This window comes from Salvelinus namaycush, chromosome 34 (genome assembly GCF_016432855.1).
Source record: "Salvelinus namaycush isolate Seneca chromosome 34, SaNama_1.0, whole genome shotgun sequence".
NCBI lineage: Eukaryota > Metazoa > Chordata > Actinopteri > Salmoniformes > Salmonidae > Salvelinus > Salvelinus namaycush.
The window spans coordinates 1,221,064-1,243,943 of NC_052340.1; the positions used below are offsets into that span (position 1 = coordinate 1,221,064).

Sequence of the window (22,880 nt, forward strand, 5' to 3'; positions counted from 1 at the left end):
CTTTTATATCATTCTAAATTAATAATAACAATATTTTGGAGATTTTGTTTTCAAATAACGTAAAATGAGCGAGAAAAAGGCCATTCTTAAATAGGGGATTAGACATTGTTGCTAATTTGTAAATAAAGCCAGCTTGTTATCAAGAATATTTTAGAATTGTTTTTTTTAGAGGGAGAGAAACCAAATACCTACAGTCATCTCATGGGTCTCCCAGTTGAGGCCAGCACGGGTATTGAACCAGCATCTGTAGCAACAGTGTCTTAGACCATTGCGCCACTCAGGCACTGTACAATTTGACTGGTCGGGAGTGGGATACAGTACTACAGTAAGAGCAAAATAATCCTAACAAAATAAAATAATAAAACCTTAGTGTAACAACAGTTTTAGTAAGTAATACTAAGTCGTGCACAATTATCAGTTTCTATTTAGGTTTATGTCGCCCGGTCATTGTCAGTTAGAGACACAGTAAGACCCAAAACCATAATCAGTGCTCTAACTCCCCCTTGTGCTGGTCCGGAGCAATGAAGTGGTGACGCAGGGTACCGTACTAAACCACAAATTACCTCTAAGTACCGCAGCATAATCGCAAAACCTTTAGTGGAGCAACAACTGTATGTTGGCCAATACCAAAACTGCTGTACTGTTTTCATCAGAAGAAAAATATTCAGTCCTCATTGATAATAGCAAAATATTGTTTCTGTAACGGCAGCCTTCCCTCTCTTCACTAGAAGAGGGGGTGAAACAGGGATCGGACCAACACGCAGCGTAGCCAGTGCTCAACATGTTTAATTAAACGAAAACAGTGAACACTTACAACGAACAAAATAACAAAATGTGGCAAACCGAAACAGTCCTATCTGGTGCAGAACACAAACACAGAGACAGGAAACAACCACCCACAATCCCCAACACAAAACAAGCCACCTATATATGATTCTCAATCAGGGACAACGATTGACAGCTGCCTCTGATTGAGAACCATATTAGGCTGGACACAGAAACAGACGAACTAGACACACAACATAGAATTCCCACCCAGCTCACGTCCTGACCAACACTAAACAAGCAAAACACATAAGAACTCTGGTCAGGACGTTACAGTTTCTGAATCTGAAAAATAGTTTGAGAGTAATGCTCTGTTCCTGAGCGTAAAAAACTATATTTCCTGTTGTGAAGGCTATTTTCAAATTAAGAAGTAACAACGAATTAATGCAAGAAGTCTCAACGTGCCTTTACAGTAGCATAACTACATCGGAAATGTATTTGATGCTGTTGAATAATTAAGTGATTATTTATGGTAGCAATATTCATTTTCTCCTGAGTTGTATGATGGTTATACTGTCCCAAAATGTGTTAAGGCCTTTTAGATCTAGTGACCCCTGACCTCTGACTCTGCTCTCTTTTCTCCAGTTCTAAGGGGCTTAACAGGTGCCAAAGGAGATCTAGGTGTGATAGGGCACAATGGAGCCAGTGGCAAGGATGGGATTCCCGGGATTCCCGGGCCGCAAGGTACCAAGCACCGTGACACACAATTGAAAAAAAAAACTGTTTCAATTGCCTACCTGCTACCCCTCTTCTTAATAAATCACTACCATGCCTAGCTATTCAATTTGATTGAGTAAACTTTATTAATCCCCAAAGGCAATTGTTTATTACTAATATTTTGACCTCACACTTTTCTTGTAGGTGCTGTTGGCGACCCAGGCAGAGATGGCCAGAAAGGAAGTCCTGGTTTCAATGGAAACCCTGGAGTCGCAGGAGATATGGGTGTGCCAGGTAACATACTCAAAATTATAGCGAAACAGGTTGTGTCCAGAATCTGTCTTGCCTACTACTTACTAAAATCTACATACTGTGTACTAATCGTACTACATATTATTTAGAACTTACTCGTTAGTAAAAATGAGTCATCTAATGCGCAATTGCGGTGTTTCTCGCCATTCGTTCATTTTGGTATAGCGTTTCCCCTTACAGAATTATCAGCTGATTATCAGCTGTTGTCAAACACACATGGGTCTGAAAATAAGATTCTCTTCCTCAGTAGCATACCACAAATTCCTACTACAAAATGTTCTACATTTCACATACTTTCAAATATTATATTTTCGCATAAATAAATCAGTCTTTTTAGAGGCTTGACATATACAGAAGGACACTCCCAGGTTTGTGTCGCTCCCGGCAGAAGTTCCCCTAGATATAGATCTAGGATCAGCTTCCCCTCCCTGAATCGTAACCATAACCATTGGAGGGGGAAATGCAAAACTCACCCAAGATCAGAATCTAGGGGCAACTTCACCCTATTCAGGTTTGTGTCCTTGCTGACCAGGTGTAAAGGGTGAGAAAGGGGGAACAGGAGGTCGTGGAGAGCCTGGTTCATCTGGAAGACCAGGTCCAAATGGAGTAAATGGACTGAAAGGAGAGCCCAGCCTCCCTGGACCAGGAGCTAAAGGACGACGAGGAGAAAAGGTGAAAACCGAATACAGTACCCGTGAGGGGCCTGTTTTTTTTTCCTGACACCACCTGACCTGACCAGGAAAAACTGATACATACTGATATAGAACAGCAACAATTAATATTTCAAATGATTAGCAATGTACAAATGTGTTCAGCAGAACTTAAGTCCAACCTCCTCCCCCTTCTCTCTCTCCTCTCTTGCATTCTTTCTTTCTTTTCCTTCTCACTCTCTCATTCTCATATCTCTCTCGCTCTCTCCCTCTTTCTTTCAGGGAGTGCCAGGGTTTCCAGGTTTTCCAGGAGAGAAGGGGGAGATGGGTGTAGCGGGGAGGTTCGGAACCCTGGGGGCCATCGGCCCCACAGGACCCAAGGGAAGAGAAGGACTACAGGGATCACGAGGTCTCTGTCGCCCACTGAATAACAGTCACTGTGCCGTACATGCAAACCCACACAACCTCCTCATTAACGGATTTATAATAACTACTGCAAAAATAACTTTCCACACGCATCAAATCAAATCAAATGTATTTATATAGCCCTTCTTACATCAGCTGATATCTCAAAGTGCTGTACAGAAACCCAGCCTAAAACCCCAAACAGCAAGCAATGCAGGTGTAGAAGCACGGTGGCTAGGAAAAACTCCATAGAAAGGCCAAAACCTAAGAAGAAACCTAGAGATGAACCAGGCTATGAGGGGTGGCCAGTCCTCTTCTGGCTGTGCCGGGTGGAGATTATAACAGAACATGGCCAAGATTTTCAAATGTTCATAAATGACCAGCATGGTCAAATAATAATAATCACAGTAGTTGTCGAGGGTGCAACAAGTCAGCACCTCAGGAGTAAATGTCAGTTGGCTTTTCATAGCCGACCACTAAGAGTATCTCTACCGCTCCTGCGGTCTCTAGAGAGTTGAAAACAGCAGGTCTGGGACAGGTAGCACGTCCAGTGTAAAGGTCAGGGTTCCATAGCCACAGGCAGAACAGTTGAAACTGGAGCAGCAGCACGGCCAGGTGGACTGGGGACAGCAAGGAGTCATCAGGCCAGGTAGTCCTGAGGCATGGTCCTAGGGCTCAGGTCCTCAGAGAGAGAGAAAGAAAGAAAGAGAGAATTAGAGAGAGCATACTTAAATTCACACAGGACACCGGATAAAACAGGAGAAGTACTCCAGATATAACAGACTGACCCTAGCCCCCCGACACATAAACTACTGCACAAATGCACTCACACACACACACTCTATTTATTCTCACGGTATCTGTATCTCACGTCTTTCTTAGGACCTCCGGGACCAGCCGGGGAGAAGGGCATTAATGGTCTCCCAGGCAATAGTGGCTGTCATGGCCAGAATGGCCTGCAAGGTAATTTATAATGCTTGTCCACACCTACTGAAATGCCATTAGACTTTCCGTCTGTGCGTGTTTGTGATCCTATTAAGCACTGCCTCTGTGTCACAGGGAGCCCAGGATTGGCTGGTAACCCAGGGTCTGCAGGCCCCAGAGGTGCCCAGGGTCGAGACGGCATCCCTGGCCCAGCAGGAGAGAAAGGAGACATGGGAGGTTAGAGAACCCTACTAGATTCAGAAAAAAAGGGTTCCAAAAGGGTTCTTCGGTTATCCTCATAGGACATGACTTTTTGGTTCTTCTATCTGGAACCAAAAAGGGTTCTCCAAAGAGTTCTCCTATGGGGACAGCCAAATAACCCTTTTAGGTTCTAGATAACACCTTTTTTCTAAGAGTGTAAAACACTCCCTCCAGGGTTGGGGTCAATTCCAATTGAAGTCAGTCAATCCAGGAAGTGATTTGAATTTAAAATGCAAACATTGAAAAACTTTTGATATAAATAGCCCTTTACACATTCACAGAAATGATCTCTCTGTGTTGATTGTCTGTTCTCTCTACAGCCCCTGGCATTGGACCAAAAGGCACAGACGGAAAGATGGGCCAATCTGGTGAGTCTGTGCTACACACAGATACACGACATGGCCAAACCTATGTGGACACCTGCTCGTTGAACATCTCCTTCCAAAATCATGGGCATTAATTTGGAGTTGGTCCCCCCTTTGCTGCTATAACAGCCACCACTCTTTTGGGAAGGCTTTCTGCTAGATGTTGGAACATTGTTGCTGGGACTTGCTTCCGTTCAGCCACAAGAGCATTAGTGAGGTCGGGCACTGATGTTGGAAAATAAGGCCTGGCTCGCAGTCGTCGTTCCAATTCATCCCAAAGGTGTTCGATGGGGTTGAGGTCAGGGCTCTGTGCAGGACAGTAAAGTTCTTCCACACCGATCTCAACAAACCATTTCTGTATGGACCTCGCTTCGTGCATGGGGGCATTTTCATGCTGAAACAGGAAAGGGCCTTCCCCAAACTGTTGCCACAACATTGGAGGCACAGAATATTTTAGACATCATTGTATACTGTAGCTTTAAGATTTCCCTTCACTGGAACTAAGGGGTCTAGCCTAAACCATGAAAAACAGCCCCAGACTATTATTTCTTCTCCGCCAAACTTTACAGTTGGCACTATGCATTGTGGCAGGTAGCGTTCTCCTGACATCCGCCAAACCCAGATTTGTCCATTGGATTGCCAGATGGTGAAGCGTGATTCATCACTCCTAAGAACTCATTTCCACTTCTCCAAAGTCCTACGGCGACGAGCTTCACACCACTGCAGCCGACGCTTGACATTGCGCATGGTAATCTTAGGCTTTTGTGCGGCTGCTCAGCCATGGAGACCCATTTCATAGAGATGAACAGTTCTTGTGCTGACGTTGCTTCCAGAGGCAGTTTGGAACTCAGTAGTGAGTGTTGCAACTGAGGCCAGACAATTTGTATGCGCTACACGCTTAAGCACTTGGCGGTCCTGTTCTGTGAGCTTGATGCTCCTAGAAGTTTCCACTTCACAATAACAACACTTATAGTTGACCGGTGCAGCTCTAGCAGGGCAGAAATTTGACGAACCGACTTGCTGGAAAGGTGTTATTCTATGAAGGTGCCAAGTTGACAGTCACTGAGCTCTTCAGTACGGGCCATTGATCTTCCAATATTTGTCTATGGAGATTGCATGGCTTTGTGCTCAATTTTATACACCTGTCAGCAACGGGTGTAGCTGAAATAGCTGAATCCGCTCATTTGAAGCAGTGTCCACATACTGTAGTTGCATGCATTTGTTTTGTTGTACAATATATGTGTCGTGTCTCTGACTATGATTAAATTATATGACATGCTATTTTATCAAATTGATTACCTAACGTTTAATTGATTACGTGATTGAATTAAACCATGCAACAATTAAACCATTAATAACCTGGGGCACCACGGAAGCATTCATTTATATAGAGTGGTTATCTCCCGAATCCACTCTCTTAAAGATCTGAAGATCTTTTATATCAATAGCAGTCAATATCAGTCAATTATGAATTATCACCTTATTCAGTCTCATTCTGATGGTCGTAAAGTACTTGGTTATCTGCACGAACCCTGGCTGACAAGTAGAATCTGCAATGCAAAAATTGGCTTAATTATTTATTTACTAAATACCTAAATAATCACACAGAATTACATATACATGCACAGGATAGATCATATACATCGATTACTAATCATGTCATGAGAAGTCCCATCACAACCATTTCAGCGTGGTGATCGTCACCTCCACGTGATCTGATCTCATGTAAATTCCGTTAGATAGAGTAGTCGTTCAACCATTCGCAACCACAGCTCACGCCAGGGTTTACTTAGTCTAACGTGAATATGGTCACGGGGGGCTTTTGTACTGGGGAAGAGAAGGGCGTGTTTCATCCCTCTCCAACCAATGTCTGTTCACTTGGGAGTGGCCACTGAGTGAGCATGTTTACTTATGAAATCAATTCTCTCATTTAGAAGCTAAAATCACATTTCATCTTCTCACAAATAGTTTCATATTTAAACATTTTAAATTGCACAGCAATTCCATGTAAATCTGATAACTAGAATGTGTAGACTTTCCAAGATACAATTTATGTCGTCCTATCATCAGATATAATGTCCCAGGCAACAACTGATCTGACATCATATTCTTTAACCTCTAATTCCTCCCAAACCCGGATCCGGGAGCACCCCCATCAGTAAAAAAGCTGACTAGCATAGCCAAGCATAGCGTCACAAGTAAATACTAGCATCTAAATATCATTAAATCACAAGTCCAAGACACCAGATGAAAGATACACATCTTGTGAATCCAGCCATCATTTCTGATTTTTAAAATGTTTTACAGGGAAGACACAATATGTAAATCTATTAGCTAACCACGTTAGCAAAAGACACCACTTTTTTTACTCCACCATTTTTTTACTGCATCAGTAGCTATCACAAATTCGACCAAATAAAGATATAAATAGCCACTAACCAAGAACCAACTTCATCAGATGACAGTCTGATAACATATTTATTGTATAGCATATGTTTTGTTAGAAAAATGTGCATATTTCAGGTATAAATCATAGTTTACCATTGCAGCCACCATCACAACTCTCACCAAAGCAACTAGAATAACTACAGAGACCATCGTGTATTACCTAAATACTCGTCATAAAACATTTATGAAAAATACACAGCGTACAGCAAATGAAAGACACAGATCTTGTGAATCCAGCCAATATTTCAGATTTTCTAAGTGTTTTACAGCGAAAACACAATATAGCGTTATATTAGCTTACCACAATAGCAAACACACAACAGCATTGATTCAAGCCAAAAATAGCGATAACGTATAAACCACCAAAATATATTAATTTTTTCACTGACCTGCTCAGAATTCTTCAGATGACAGTCCTATAACATCATATTACACAATGCATATAGAGTTTGTTCGAAAATGTGCATATTTAGCGGCACAAATCGTGGTTATACAATGAGAAAAGTAGCCAAGCTGCCAAGAAAATGTCGGGAGAAATCTTGGGAGAGGCACCTATTCTAATCGATAAATAATCATAAACTTGACTAAAAAATACAGGTTGGACAGCAAATGAAAGATAAATTAGTTCTTAATGCAATCGCTGTGTTACATTTTTTAAATTAACGTTACTACAACATACAGCGTGCGTTAAAGCGAGGCTGCACTGAAATTAATGGCGGCTTATGCATTTTACATTTTTACAGAACAACGAATTAACAGCATAAATAGTTCTTACTTTTTGATGAACTCCCATCAGAATCTTGGGAAAGGTGTCCTTTGTCCAAAAGAATCGTTGCTCGGTTGTAGAATGTCGTCTTCAACGTTGCAATTAGCAGTAAACATTAGCATGTAAGCCAGAGATACCCAACTCCCTAGAACGCCACAAAAATAAATACCCGAAAATCGCAATATACTGACATAAACTGATATAATTCGGTTTAAAATAACAACATTATGATGTCTTTAAAGCCTATATCGAATAAAAACACAGCCGGATATTTCTAAGAGCTATAACCGAAGGTTCTAGTACGATATGCCAAGGTCCTCCGTGCGTCAGAGCGAAGAGGGAAAAGACCAGACACTTCCTTGCCAAGCTATTTATAACCTTTCAGATCTACGTAGAGACTCCATTTCAAGTCTCACTATTCGCTAACATCCAGGGGAAGGCGTATGCAGTGCATCTCAACCAATAGAAGACAGGCAGATTTATAAACAGATCTCAGAGCAGCTTGCAGAATTCTGCATTCTCACATCCACATAGGAAAATTGCTCTAAGTCCAGTTCTGTTTCACTCACAGATATAATTCAAACGGTTTTAGAAACTAGAGAGTGTTTTCTATCCAATAGTAATAATAATATGCATATTGTACGAGCAAGAATTGAGTACGAGGCAGTTTAATTTGGGAACGTAATTATTACAAAGTGCTAACAGCACCTTAAGTGCCAACAGACCCTTTCAACTGGTTGAGAAAGGGAAATATTGTTCCATTCCCCAACCTTGTGAAGTTACCATACTTTCACTATGTTAACAAAGGGCTTTCCAAGAGTCCATTCTGTAGAGTGGAGAGAAAGGGGAAAAAGGTATTTATGGGGGGGTCATAAACCTCACCGAACAGAGCAATGTCATGACATAGGATATACGATGTAAACCATGTGTGTGTCCCAATAATATCTCCTGTCATCTCTATGCTAGTTAGCGACGTTTACTCCCTTCAAATAGGATGCTGTTTAGAATGTTAAGACAGTGAAATGGGGTTAGTAAAGTCACCTCAAGGCTCAGCAGCTCTGGGTCTCTCAACCTATAGTGCTACCAGATGGTAATGATTCCCTCCCAAGTGTTGAACGCTACAAAAAGATATCCCTTCACTGATCTGTTCATCTGACTGTTTCTGTAGGACTTAAGGGGGATGCAGGGATACCTGGCCGCTTTGGCCCTCCTGGTCCCTCAGGGCCTTTGGGGGACGTTGGACCTCCAGGCCCCCCTGGTCCTATGGGACTGTCTGGAAGTCCTGGCCGGGATGGAATGTGCTTCGAAGGGCTAAAAGGAGACCGTGGACAAAATGGTGTCCCTGGACCCCAAGGTGTGTAGGCTGCATCTCAAAGGATACCATCTTCCCTACTTGTGACTAGAACCCTCTGTTGAATTATTGTTTTGGCTTCATTGCTTCCATGACCTCTGAGCCTGCCCCCCCCCCCCCCTCTGTGTATTTAGGTATGCAGGGGCCACGGGGACCTCCTGGTCCACCGGGACCTGGCTTTAAAGGAGATAAAGGGAACAAAGGCGCCATGGGCCTCCTGGGTACGCCTGGGTATAGAGGAGACACAAGGTTACAGGGCAGACCGGTGAGTCACACACCACTGATTTACTCACCCATGCTTAAAGGTAGACTCCGGGAGATGACATCATCATAAACGTTGGGCCAACTTCCCACCTATAGACAATTCCTCCTTTGGCCGCCTCTCCTTCCAGTTCTCTGCTGCCAATGAGTGGAACGAACTACAAAAATCTCTGAAACTGGAAACACTTATCTCCCTCACTAGCTTTAAGCACCAGCTGTCAGAGCAGCTCACAGATTACTGCACCTGTACATAGCCCATCTATAATTTAGCCCAAACAACTACCCCTTCCCCTACTGTATTTATTTATTTATTTATTTTGCTCCTTTGCACCCCATTATTTATATTTCTACTTTGCACATTCTTCCACTGCAAATCTACCATTCCAGTGTTTTACTTGCTATATTGTATTTACTTCGCCACCATGGCCTTTTTTGCCTCCCTTATCTCACCTCATTTGCTCACATTGTATATAGACTTATTTTTCTACTGTATTATTGACTGTATGTTTGTTTTACTCCATGTGTAACTCTGTGTTGTTACATGTGTCGAACTGCTTTGCTTTATCTTGGCCAGGTCGCAATTGTAAATGAGAACTTGTTCTCAACTTGCCTACCTGGTTAAATAAAGACGAAATAAAAAAATATATAAAAAAATATATCCACATAAATTGTTGCCCCTTCCCAATGTGAACGTGTAACAAGGGAGAGTCCACACATGAAGAGCCAATAATCAGTCATTATTCATAAAGATGTCACCTTGCACACACACATGTAAATTAGGGGTGACGTTTCCCCTAATTACAAATCTAGTAGCATCTCCCCCTCCCCCAATCCTAACCTTAACCAGTAGTGGGGAAAATGCAAAACTGACCCAAGACCGAATGGGTGTGCTGAATAGGATGTGTTTTCACAGGGTAATGATGGCACACCAGGTGGTTTGGGAGTCAAAGGGGAGATGGGACAGTTAGGAGACATCGGACCAAACGGTAATAACCAATTTGACACCTTATTAACAACCTCCATACTTTATACATGCATTCAGAATGTAATTTCTGTTACTATACTGTAGGTCAGAGCTGCAACCTTCATCTGGGGAAGGCAATCCATAATGTTACTGTGGCAATCCAAAATTTGACTGTAGTCTCAGACCGCAATACTTGCACGACTGTTAATGACATGCTAACATACTCTAGTCAGCAACTCTTACTGCATAGCAAACATCTCACAACATCCTATACTGTAGTGTTATTTATTTGTGCAGTTATCTTAACTACTAAATCAGTGTCAATGAATCAACCAATGTCCTTTTTATTGTGTTTTTTACAAATATATGACACAATGTGTGGTGTTTCAGGTCAGAAAGGAGATGCAGGACCTGCAGGACCTGTAGGTTGCCCTGGACAGAAAGGGCTGCCTGGAGCACCAGGTAGGACGAGCACTCACACCTAGGGTCCTGAGTTTTTCCTGGTCAGGTTACATGGTCAGTTATGTTGGGCCCTCCAATGGACACGAACTGACCAGGAATTCTGTAAAAATTGCTGCCGTTTTACTGGCTCCTAACCAATTCTGCTATTTTGTGTGTTTTTTTTAATTGTTTGTAACTTATTTTGTACATGATGTTGATGCTACCATCTCTTATGACCGAAAAGAGCTTCTGGACATCAGAACAGCGATTATTCACCTCAAACTGGACAAAGATATTTTATTTAATGTGTCTGATGCGAAGGATATAATGCTGCTCCCAGACAAGGCCCAAATCCCCATCATTTGCATGAAGAAAAGTAAGGAAATACAGGGGATGGAGATCAGGGTGCCTTGTGAGAATTCGTCGGCGAGTGGGTAACCCGTTCTATTGGCCAACGTGCACTCACTGGAAAATAAACTAGATAAGCTCCATTCGAGACGATCTTACCAACGGGACAATGAAAACTGTAATTTCTTATGTTTCACCGAGTCGTGGCTGAACAACGATGCGAATAAATACAGTTGGCTGAGTTTTCCGTGCATCGGCAGGACAGAACAGCTACGTCCAGTAAGACTAGGGGTGGGGGTGTGTGTCTATTTGTCAATAACAGCTGGTGCACAATGTCTAATATTAAGGTAGTCTCGAGGTATTGCTCACTTGAGGGAGAGCACCTCATGATAAGCCTCTGAACCACACTATCTACCAATTTTCATCTATATTTTTCGTAGTTGTCTATTTCCCACCAAAACCGACGCTGGCACTAAGACCGAACTCAACGAGCTGTATAAGGTCATAAGCAAACAAGAAAATGCTCATCCAGAAGCGTCTCTCCTAGTGGCCAGGGACTTTAATGCAGGCAAACTTAAATCCGTTTTACTTCATTTCTACCAGCATGTCACATGTGCAACCAGAGGAAAATAAACTCTAGACCACCTTTACTCCACACATAGAGAAGCATACAAAGCTCTCCCTCTCCCTCCATTTGGAAAATCTGTCCATAATTCTATCCTCCTGATTGCTGCTTACAAGCAAAAACTAAAGCAGGAAGCAGTCTAAGTGCATTGATGTCGTCGTCACCACAGTGGCCATACGTACATATCCCAACCAGAAGCCATGGATTACAGGAAACATCCGCACCGAGGTAAAGGCTAGAGCTGCCGCTTTCAAGGAGCGGGACACTATTCCGGACGCTTATAAGAAATCCCGCTATGCCCTCAGATGAACCATCAAACAGGCAAAGCATCAATACAGGACTAAGATTGAATCCTACTAGACCGGCTCTGACGCACGTTGGATGTGGCAGGGCTTGCAAACTATTAAGGACTACAAAGGGAAACCCAGCCATGAGCTGCCTAGTGACACGAACCTACCAGCATTTTATGCTCGCTTCGAGGCAAGCAACGCTGAAGCATGCATGAGAGCACCATCTGTTCCGGATAACTGTGTGATCACGCTCTCCGTAGCCGATATGAGCAAGACCTTTAAGCGGGGCCAGGCGGATTACCAGGATGTGTATTCTGAGCATGCGCTGACCAACTGGCAAGTGTCTTCACTGACATTTTCAACCTCTCCCTGTCAGTGTCTGTAATACCTACATGTGTCAAGCAGACCACCATAGCCCCTATGCCCAAGAAAGCGAAGGTTACCTGCCTAAATGACTAAGCCCCCGTAGCACTCCTGTTGTTAGCCATGAAGTGCTTTGAAAGGCAACACCATCATCCCGGAAATCCCATACCCACTCCAATTTGCATACCGCACCAACAGATCTCCACACTGCCCTTTCCCAGCTGTACAAAAGGAACACCTATGTGTGAATGCTGTTCATTGACTACAGCTCAGCGTTCAACACCATAATGCCCACAAAGCTCAACATTAAGTTACGGACCCTGGAACAAAACACCTCCCTCTACAACTGGATCATGGACTTCCTGACGGGCCGCCCCTAGTTGGTAAGGTTAGGCAACAACACATCTGCCACGCTGATCCTCAACACGTGGGCACCTCAGGGGTGTATGCTTAGTTCCCTCCTGTTCACCCACAACTGCGGGGCCAAGCCTGACTCCAACAGCATCATTATGTTTGCTGATGACACAACGGTGGTAGGCCTGAACACCGACAACGATGAGACAGCCTAGGATTCTTCTATTGGGACAGCCGATAGCACCTTTTTTCCTAAGAGAGTGCAGTTACACTATCTAGAACCTAAAAGGGTTCTTCGGCTGTCCCCATAGAAGAATCCTTTGAAGAACCCTTTTCGGTTCCAGGTAGAACCCTATTGGGTTCCATGTATAACACTTTCCCCATAGGGTTCTACATGGAACCCAAAAGTGTTTTTCCTGGAAAAAAAGGGTTCTTCAAAGGATTCTTCTATGGGGACAGCCGAAGAACCCTTTTAGGTTCTAGATAGCACCTTTTTTCCTAAGAGAGTGCAGTTGCACTAAGTGGTTATCCTGAGGTTTGATGGTGCTGTTTTGCAGGGCCTAAGGGGAATGATGATCACATCGTGGTGACACTGATCCCTGGAGAACAGGGGCTGCCAGGTGACCTGGGGGGCAGAGGAGAGCCTGGACCCACAGGAGCTCAGGGACGCAACGGACCACCAGGTACATGAATGGATTGTGTGTATGGTGTGGGTGTGAGCTGGTGTGGGTTTGTGTGCATGCGTGGCTGTGTGTGTGGGTTTCTTTGAGATGTCTGATGTGCGGAGTACTCTCACCCAAAAGCTCTAACACAGCACTCAAATGAATACAAAGGTATACAGTGCATTTGAAATGTATTCAGACCCCTTTACTTTTTCCATATTTTGTTACGTTACAGGCTCATTCTAAAATTTATTAAATATAACAACTTCCTCATCAATCTACACGCAATATCCCATAATGACAAAGTGAAAACAGGTTTTTAGACATTTTTGTCTAAAAAAACAGAGATATCTTATTTACATAAGAATTCAGATCCTTTCCTATGAGACTCCAAATTGAGCTCAGGTGCATCCTGTTTCCATGGATCATCCTTGAGATTTTTCTACAACTTAATTGGAGTCCACCTGTGGTAAATTCAATTGCTTGGACATGATTTGGCAAGGCACACACCTGTCTATATAAGGTCCCACACATGACAGTGAATGTCAGAGCAAAAACCAAGCCACAAGGTCAAAGGAATTGTCCGTAGAGCTCCGACAGAGGATTGTGTCGAGGCACAGATCTACGGAAGGGTACCAAAAAATGTCTGCAGCGTTGAAGGTCCCGAAGAACACAGTGGCCTCCATCATTCTTAAATGGAAGAAGTTTGGAACCACCCGGCCAGACTGAGCAATCGGGGGAGAAGGGCCTTGGTCACGAACCCAATGGTCACTCTGACAGATCTCCAGAGTTCCTCTGTGGAGATGGTTGTCCTGTTGAAAGGTCCTCCCATCTCTGCAGCACTCCACCAATCAGGTCTTTATGGTAGAGAGGCCAGAAAGAAGCCACTCCTCAGTAAAAGGCACATGACAGCCCACTTGGATTTTGCCAAAAGGCACCTCCACCTCGACTCTCATACGATGAGAAACAAGATTCTTTGGTCTGATGAAACCAAGATTGAACTATTTGGCTTGAATGCCAAGTGTCACGTCTGGAGGAAATCTGGCACCATCCCTACGGTGAAGCATGGTGGTGGCCGCGTCATGCTGTGGGTATGTTTTTCAGGGACTAGGAGACTAGTCAAGATAGAGGGAAAGATGAATGGAGCAAAATACAGAGAGATCCTTGATGAAAACCTGCTCCAGAGCGCTCAGGACCTCAGATTGGGCTAAGGTTCACCTTCCAACAGGACAACGACCCTAAGCACACAGTCAAGGCAACGCAGCAGTGGCTTCGGGGCAAGTCTCTGAATGTCCTTGAGTGGCCCAGCCAATAGCTGTGCAGTGACGCTCCCCATCCAACCTGATAGAGTTTGAGAGGATCTGCGGAGTAGAACTCCGGAGTGCCAAGCTTGTAGCGTCATATCCAAGAAGGCTGTAATCGTTGCCAAAGGTGCTTCAACAAAGAACTAAGTAAAGGGTCTGCATTCTTATGTAAATGTGATATTTCTGTTTTTATTTTTTTATATAAATGTGCAAATATGTCTAAGAACCTGTTTTTGCTTTGTCGTTCTAGGGTATTCCGTGTAGATTGAGGGGAAAAAAACAATTCAATACATTTTTAGAATAAGGCTGTGATGTAACAAAATGTGGGAAGTCAAGGGGTCTGAAAACTTTCCGAATGTACAGTACATTATCTATGAAATGCTTGAGTAATTTTGACATTTAGAAAATAATCATGCAGATTTGACGTTTTCAGCCATCTGTGATCATGCCTAATGAGTGCGACATCCACTAACCACCACATGGGTATATGACTCCCTACAGTTCCTCATAGGCCCTCAAACTAATGTGTATCGAGGATTCACTCATCAGTATTATGTCCAGCTCATCACTGAAGCCATGTGTTATTGTCCCCTGCAGGACTCCCAGGTCCAAAAGGTGTCTTGGGCCTAGATGGGCCAGTAGGCCTGCCTGGATTCCAGGCAGCCAAGGGAGACAGAGGGTTCCCTGGACCACAAGGTGGGCTTAACGAACTACCTACTAAGAGATCCTCTTGTACCTGTTCTCAGGCAATTCCTCCATCAAAACAAACATATTCTACTCATTCATAAAGCCTTTCACCTGTGATCATCCAGGGTTGGTCTGTGTAAGCCCACCGGGCTAAAGTTTAGGTGCTTTGCAATCGCCTCATTACATACAGAGAGAGAGAGGGCAAAACTGTGGACATATTTAAAAGATCTTAAAACACACTTTTTTTAGCTTTTCTTTTCCTTAGGGTGCTTTTTACAATATTAACGTTATAGTCAACATAACTACTAAAACTAACACGTTAGTAAACCCACAATCCAATCCATGTGTACAATCATGCAGTACAGTGTACTGCAAGCAGGTAGGTAGTTACACTGGCGGGCCCTGGTGGCATTTAAAATATATATATTTAACCTTTATTTAACTAGGCAAGTCGGTTAAGAACAAATTCTGTATTTGGCAATACATTAATAAAACTGAAAATTTACCTTGAAGGAATTGCAGTGTTGGATAGCCTTAGCCAGCTAGCTAACATAAATAGCATTCCTCTCTGTTTGAGTCAGGTTGTTGAGTAGGCTAAATTAGCTGCATTAGTTTGCTAAGTAAGTAAAAGTCCAACTAAGAATAATGAAATGAAAACATTTTACGCATACACATATTTTGCAGATGTTATTTCAATCTTCAACGTGCAGTAATCCCTAACAATACGCACAAATTCCAAAATAAATAGAAAGGAATTAAGAAATATCAGAACAATAAATATACAGTATATGTATATAATGGTGTGTGCAGACAATATGAACAGTATATGAATAGAAAATGTATGACAAGCAGTAGTTATATAGAACGAGCCTTGACTAGAACAGTATATACATATGAAATGGATAAAACAGTATTTAAACCTTATTAAAGTGACCAGAGTTCAATGACTATATACATAGGGTCTCTAAGGTGCAGGGTAGATTACCTGGCGGCTAGTAACAGTGACTAAGTTCAGGGCTGGGTACTGGGCGGAGGCCAGCTATTGGTGACTATTTAACAGTCTCTCTCTCTCTCACTCTCTGCTGCTTCTTCTTCATTTTTTAAGAAATGAATTTGTTCTAAACTATTCTCTCTCTTTGAGTCAACTACTCACCACATATGCCCTGCAGTGCTATCTAGCTGTAGCTTATTCTCTGAGTACTAGATTCTCTGATCCTTTGATTGGATGGACAACATGTCAGTTCATGCTGCAAGAGCTCTGATTACTGTGTAAGTCTATGGAAGGGGGTGAGAACCCTGAGCCTCCTAGGTTTTGTATTGTGAAGTCAATGTACCCAGAGGGAGACGGAAAATAGCTGTCTTCTGGCTACACCATGGTGCTACCCTAGAGGGTGCTGTTGAGGCTACTGTAGATCTTTTTCGCAAACAGTGACCCTTTACTCAGTACTCTGTTGAAGCGCCTTTGACAGCGATTACAGCATCGAGTCTTCTTTGGTATAACGCTACAAACTTGGCACACCTGTATTTGGGAAGTTTCTTCTCAGCAGATCCTCTCAAGCTCTGCCAGGTTCGATGGGGAGCATCGCTGCACAACTATTTTCAGGTTTCTCCAGAGATGTTTGATCGGGTTCAAGTCCGGGCTCTGGCTGGGCCAGTCAAGGACATTCAGAGACTTGCCCTGAACCCACTGCTGCGTTGTCTTGGCTGTGTGCTTAGGGTCGTTGTCCTGTTGAAGGTGAACCTTCGCCCCAGTCTGAGGTCCTGAGCGCTCTGGAGCAAGTTTTCATCAAGAATCTCTCTGTACTTTGCTACGTCCATCTTTTCCTCAATTCTGACTTGTCTCCCAGTCCCTGCTGCTGAGAAACATCCCCATAGCATGATGCTGCCACCACCATGCTTCACCGTAGGGATGGTGTCAGGTTTCTTCCAGACGTGACACTTGGCATTTAGGCCAAAGAGTTCAATCTTGGTTTCATCAGACCAGAGAATCTTGATTCTCATGGTCTGAGAGTCTTTAGGTGCCTTTTGGCAAACTCCAAGTGGGCTGTCATGTGCCTTTTACTGAAGAGTGGCTTCCATCTTGGCACTCTCCCATAAAGGCCTGATTGATGGAGTGCTGCAGAGCTGGTTGTTCTTCTTGAAGGTTCTTCCATCTCCACAGAGGAACTCTAGAGCTCTGTCAGAGTGACCATCAGGTACTTGGTCACCTCCCTGACCAAGGCCCTTCTCCCCCGATTGCTCAGTTTGGCCGGGCGGCCAGCTCTAGGAAGAGTCATGGTGGTTCCAAACTTTGTGTTCTTGGGGACCTTCAATGCTGCAGAAATGTTTTGGTACCCTTCCCCAGATCTGTGCCACGACACAATCTTGTATCGGAGCTCTACAGTCAATTCCTTTGACCACTGACATGCACTCTGAATTGTGGGACCTTATATATATACAGGTGTGCGCCTTTCCAAATCATGTCCAATCAATTGAATTTACCACAGGTGGACTCCAATCAAGTTGTAGAAACATCTCAAAAATGTGGAAAAAGTCAAGGGGTCTAAATACTTTCCGAAGGCTCTGTGTACCAGAGGCTCCTCATCCATACATGGAATCTTACTTATTATCCCTGAATGTCTCAATTGCAGAGTGCCCAAAAGTGTCTGTGAAAAGAGACTAAGTCCATGGGATTGTTTCCTCAGGTATCCAAGGTGAGCAGGGGACTCCAGGAGCCAAAGGCCCCCGGGGCTCTCCAGGTCCTTACTTTGCCGGGCCAATAGAGGACGGCTTCCTATTCACCCGTCACAGCCAGAGGCAGAATGTGCCCCAGTGCCCAGGGGGCAGCAACTTCATCTACTCCGGATACTCCCTCCTCTTCATCAACGGCAACAACAGAGGTCATGGCCAGGATCTGGGTATGAATACACACACACACGTGCATGCGCATCCATGCATGGATGCACATATAAATACATACATATACATACACATGCACGCATTCTCACACACACACACACACACACACACACACACACACACACACACACACACAGCTATTCATGAACATACACTATATAACACAAAGACAGACACACAGTCTCCGGTGAAGAACCCACTCCCTGCCGTTCTGTTTGATAACAGAGCAACGGTTCCGTCTCCTGGATATGCTGCCTTCTGCGCAATAGAAATACATTGATTCTATTTCTCTGCTTTGCCCGCTGTCCAGGTACACTGGGAAGCTGTCTGCCTCGTTTCTCTACCATGCCCTTCTTATTCTGCAACACGGACAGCACGTGCCGCTACGCCTCCCGTAACGACTACTCCTACTGGCTGTCCACGGATGAGGCCATGCCAAGCGACATGGCCCTCATCTCTGGTGACTCACTGGAGAGCTATGTCAGCAGGTGCTGCTCTAGTATACACTGGTTTGAACAGATTGTCCTAGACATAACACAGGAAGGAACTTGATTGTCACTCCATAAGTAAATATGGGAAATCCCAACTCTGCTGGGTAAAATGACCCTGAGGGGATGTATTGAATTGAATTAGGGTTGCAAAAATCTGTTCACTTTTTCCAATATCCAGAAATCCAAGTTGGAATAGTCCGGAATCTTCCAACCAGGATTTTTTGAAAACCTGGGAATTTTTTAAAAGTTAACGGAATTTTGCAAAACTGAATTGATTTAAATGTCATTGACAATTATGCTGGCATGACAAGTTTCCTTGTCTGCCCAAGCATGCTCTTCAGAGTCAATGTGATGTCTGTTTATGAACCGATGTATGTACTGTGTATACAGTATGTCTTTTTTTAAACTGGCAAATAAAATCAATCAATCAATCATAGCGTATTTGCACTGTATGATAACCTTGTGGTCTCTCCCTCTCTTTCAGGTGTGCAGTGTGTGAGACCAAAGCAAACATCATCGCTGTTCACAGTCAGACCAACCAGATCCCTGTTTGTCCACGGGGCTGGCTCTCTCTCTGGGCTGGCTACTCTTTTGTCATGGTAGGAACTACAGTCTGAGAAAGAGGAACACTTGTATGGATGGGTTAATTCAGTAGCTGAATGGAATGCAACCACCGGTTGCTGGTTTGAATCTCATGTCTGATAGGGAAAAATCAGTTTGAGAGTGGGCCGGAGGGTTGCTGCCATCAGTGTCCTAGATGCCATCACCTGCCGTTGTACCCGTGAGCAAGGCACTTAACCCTTAAACTGCTCAGCGAGCGCTACTACTCCACCCTCTTCAACCAAGGGCTGGATTCAATCCGTAGTGCTGAAGTTCGGATTTACAGCATGATTAAAATTGAAAGGCAATGTTCCCACACTAGCGGAGACTGCATTCACAGGAAATGCAGCATATGTCGGGGTCAATTGGAAATCACCTTTAAATTTCGATCGGGCAATCTGTAACGCTTCAGAGATATAGATTGAATCGAGCCCCAAACATGTGTGTGTGTATATCAGAGGGGCTGGGCACAGCAGAAGACCAATGTCCATCTTCCGTTCTTTATGGACGCTGCAAGATCCTCCGTTCTTAGACTAGTGTCTCTGCAAATGTCATCCACAAATGTCTATAGGGTGGCTTATGTCCACAATGATTTTCAGAGCCTTGGTTTGCAGGTAATAGAGCTCTAGTGCTAAAGATGGCATTCTGTGCTATATCATATCATATCGTGTAATATATGTCATGTGTGTTCACAGCAAACAGGGGCTGGAGCGGAGGGCTCTGGCCAGCCCCTGGCCTCTCCGGGCTCCTGCCTAGAAGAGTTCCGGAAGATTCCCTTCATTGAGTGCCATGGGCGAGGGACTTGCAACTACTACACTGACTCCTACAGTTACTGGCTGGCCTCCCTGGACCCCGAAAACATGTTCAGGTAAAACAAGCATAGTCATTCATTATACAGTGCACATTTACCCAAGGTTTTCACTTTATCGAGTACTCTAGTGAGTGCCGTATGCAGATGTTCATATTAATTGGAAAGCCATGTCTCAGTTAGTTCAACAATTATTTAAGTGACTTTGTGCATACAGCTGCAACATCGCAATGCATTGCTTGAATGTGGTCTGACGTATGCTCACACTTCTTCCTCCCGCAGTAAACCCAGGCCTCAGACAGTGAAGGGAGACTGCCCGGGTAGTATAGTCAGTCGTTGTCAGGTCTGTATGAAGCAGTGGCAGCGGCTCTAAGTGCTAAAGAACTGATGGGGAATGAACTGGAGATGCACCTCCTGCCATCAGCCACTGTAGGGCAACAAAGAGACTGATTAATTCTTGCATTTCAATCATGGTGCTTCCTGGGAGACCAAAGGATGTCTCAACTCTTACAAGTGCTGATCCTCGTTTCCATGTTTCCTCCCCTCCAGTCCTCTCCTCGCCTCACTTTGACATTTTCAGCAAGGGAAGGACAGAAGGAGAGCGCACAAGGAAACTAGGAAATACTATTGAGATGCAACCCAGTAGTGGCCTCTGCTCAGTCTGACGTTTTGTTCTCAGTTTTACGGTTTGTCTGTATTTTGTTTGTATTGTTAAACCACTGGACTGTTTTATGGTAGATGGTCAGTGTGATCCAGGGCTAGATTCAATCAGTTCAGCATTAAGCCGTGATCAAGCCGTGATCAAGCCGTGATAACCGACAACTGCTTAGCATAACCATGCGATGACGGAGGTGTAACTGCGTTGGAGCCGATGGCACTATCAAATTAATATTTTTTGATAGCTCCAAAAGTTAATACGTTGTCACATGTGCTAGCAAAGCAGAGGTCCTGGGTTTGAGCCTCAGTGTGAGACATATCAGGAGGGAGTGGTTCTCGCTAATCAAGCAGTGTGATGTCAGTAGCAGTGGTGGAATTCTGAAGTGTTTAGGGCTATATTATCTGCTCAGATTCAGCTAAATGCTTCAAAACTCATTGGACGGCGCTTCACAGTGCAGATGGACAATGACCCGAAGCATACTGCGGAAAAAAAAGTTTGGGGTTGCTTAAGTCAAAGAAGTGGAATGTTCTGCAATGGCCAAGTCAATCACCTGACCTGAATCCAATTGAGCATGCATGTGACTTGCTGAAGGCAAAACGCCCCAAGAACAAGCAGGAACTGGAGACAGTAAAGGCCTGGCAGAGCATCACCACGGAAGAAACCCAGCATCTAGTGATGTCTATGGATTCCAGACTTCAGGCAGTCATTGACCGCAAAGGATTTGCAACCAAGTATTAAAACACACAATTTAATTTATGATTGTTAGTTTGTCCAATTACTTTTGAGCCCCTAAAATTGGGGGGCTATGTATAAAAATGGTTGTAATTCCTACACGGTTCATACAGTAATTTTGACAAAACCCTTAAACTAAAGATGAAAGACTACACTTAAAGCAGATCTTGATTATTTCCTTTCAAATCCATTGAGGTGGCGTACAGAGGCCAAAATGATGCAAACTGTGTCACTGTCAAAATACTTATACCTGACTGTATATAAATAATGACACACAAAAATCATTCAACAAGATAATAAGGATATATATCAGCCTTATCAAGGTCTGGATTCACACATTCCAGTGTTTGAACTTGTAATGGCATGGGATTTTTACTAATGCGACTTGGTGTATAAAGCTGGGAGCAGCTTGTGGATTTGACAGCTCTAATGCAATTACACCACTGGCACGGCCCTAAACAAAACAAATGATATGCTATGCAGTTGTTGAATATTGTGGGTTAACGCTGAACTGATTGAATCTAGGCCCCAGTCTTTTTGATACATTTGAATGGAAAGTTAACTGCCTGACAAAGTTCCTGACTGCCTGATCGCTCTTGTTGGATGCTATGTAACAAGAAGGAGGAATGCTGTCGTCACACAAAAGTCAAAAATAATACTAAATGTATTGTGCAAAAGTAAAATACGCACACACAAAAAAAACTGATCTAAAATAATGCAAAAGTCATGGTGCAAAAGTGAAACATGCTTTTAAAAAGAGTGATCATCTTTTGCACCTTTCCCTCTTTTGCATTTAGTCAAATAAAAATATGAATTTCCCTCTGAATCCAGAGATGTTTTGCAGTGTGCATAGCCTCTCCTTTTCCTTACTGCTACTACTGCTCCATCACCTACAGCATGCTGACTGAACACATTTTGGCTGGGCAGAAACAACTTTTTCTCATCACAGGATACACATTTGAATGAAAAGTTGAAGATTGAATTCCACCACTTTTAAACCTCATATTCATTATCTCCAGCGCCGTACCACATATGTGCAAACGGCACGTTTTACGGTCTGTAGTTAAAAGATGAGAAGAAAAGGTCCTAAGAAAGTGCCACGTGATGATGTCATCAACAGTAAAAAGTAATAATGGTGTTGTAAATAATGAATATAAGTTTAAAAAGTGGTGGAATTCCACTTTAACTGTCTGGCCAGTTACCTGATGGCCTGTTTGTTTGTTGAATGTTATGTTGTCCGTTGGGTGCTATGAGTATGCTAGCAATCTGGTAGAAGATTGGTACCTTATTGGGGGTACCTTACCCCCAAAGCTAATCTTAACCATTAGGGGGATGAAAGAAGACGATCAGTCAGTTACAGATTAGCCATTAAGGCCAGACAGCTGAACTAGGATCAGTTTTGATATCTGCAATTGAGTTTCGGAGGGGAA

General features: G+C 43.5%; 1 protein-coding gene across 1 annotated transcript in view; it reads left to right on the forward strand.

The window, feature by feature from the left end:
• The window catches only part of col4a3 (collagen, type IV, alpha 3), a 63,858-nt gene extending 43,425 nt beyond the window's left edge, over positions 1 to 20,433 (forward strand). Inside the window, exons 15-31 of the mRNA XM_038974431.1 lie at positions 1,411 to 1,509; positions 1,687 to 1,776; positions 2,327 to 2,466; positions 2,727 to 2,853; positions 3,732 to 3,812; positions 3,909 to 4,010; positions 4,355 to 4,402; positions 8,782 to 8,967; positions 9,099 to 9,185; positions 10,580 to 10,651; positions 13,168 to 13,293; positions 15,174 to 15,272; positions 17,948 to 18,160; positions 18,472 to 18,649; positions 19,137 to 19,251; positions 19,948 to 20,120; positions 20,343 to 20,433. Coding sequence (XP_038830359.1) covers positions 1,411 to 1,509; positions 1,687 to 1,776; positions 2,327 to 2,466; positions 2,727 to 2,853; positions 3,732 to 3,812; positions 3,909 to 4,010; positions 4,355 to 4,402; positions 8,782 to 8,967; positions 9,099 to 9,185; positions 10,580 to 10,651; positions 13,168 to 13,293; positions 15,174 to 15,272; positions 17,948 to 18,160; positions 18,472 to 18,649; positions 19,137 to 19,251; positions 19,948 to 20,120; positions 20,343 to 20,433 — 2,027 coding nt within the window. The remainder of the gene's footprint in view (positions 1 to 1,410; positions 1,510 to 1,686; positions 1,777 to 2,326; positions 2,467 to 2,726; positions 2,854 to 3,731; positions 3,813 to 3,908; positions 4,011 to 4,354; positions 4,403 to 8,781; positions 8,968 to 9,098; positions 9,186 to 10,579; positions 10,652 to 13,167; positions 13,294 to 15,173; positions 15,273 to 17,947; positions 18,161 to 18,471; positions 18,650 to 19,136; positions 19,252 to 19,947; positions 20,121 to 20,342) is intronic.
• Positions 20,434 to 22,880: the final 2,447 nt, after the last annotated feature.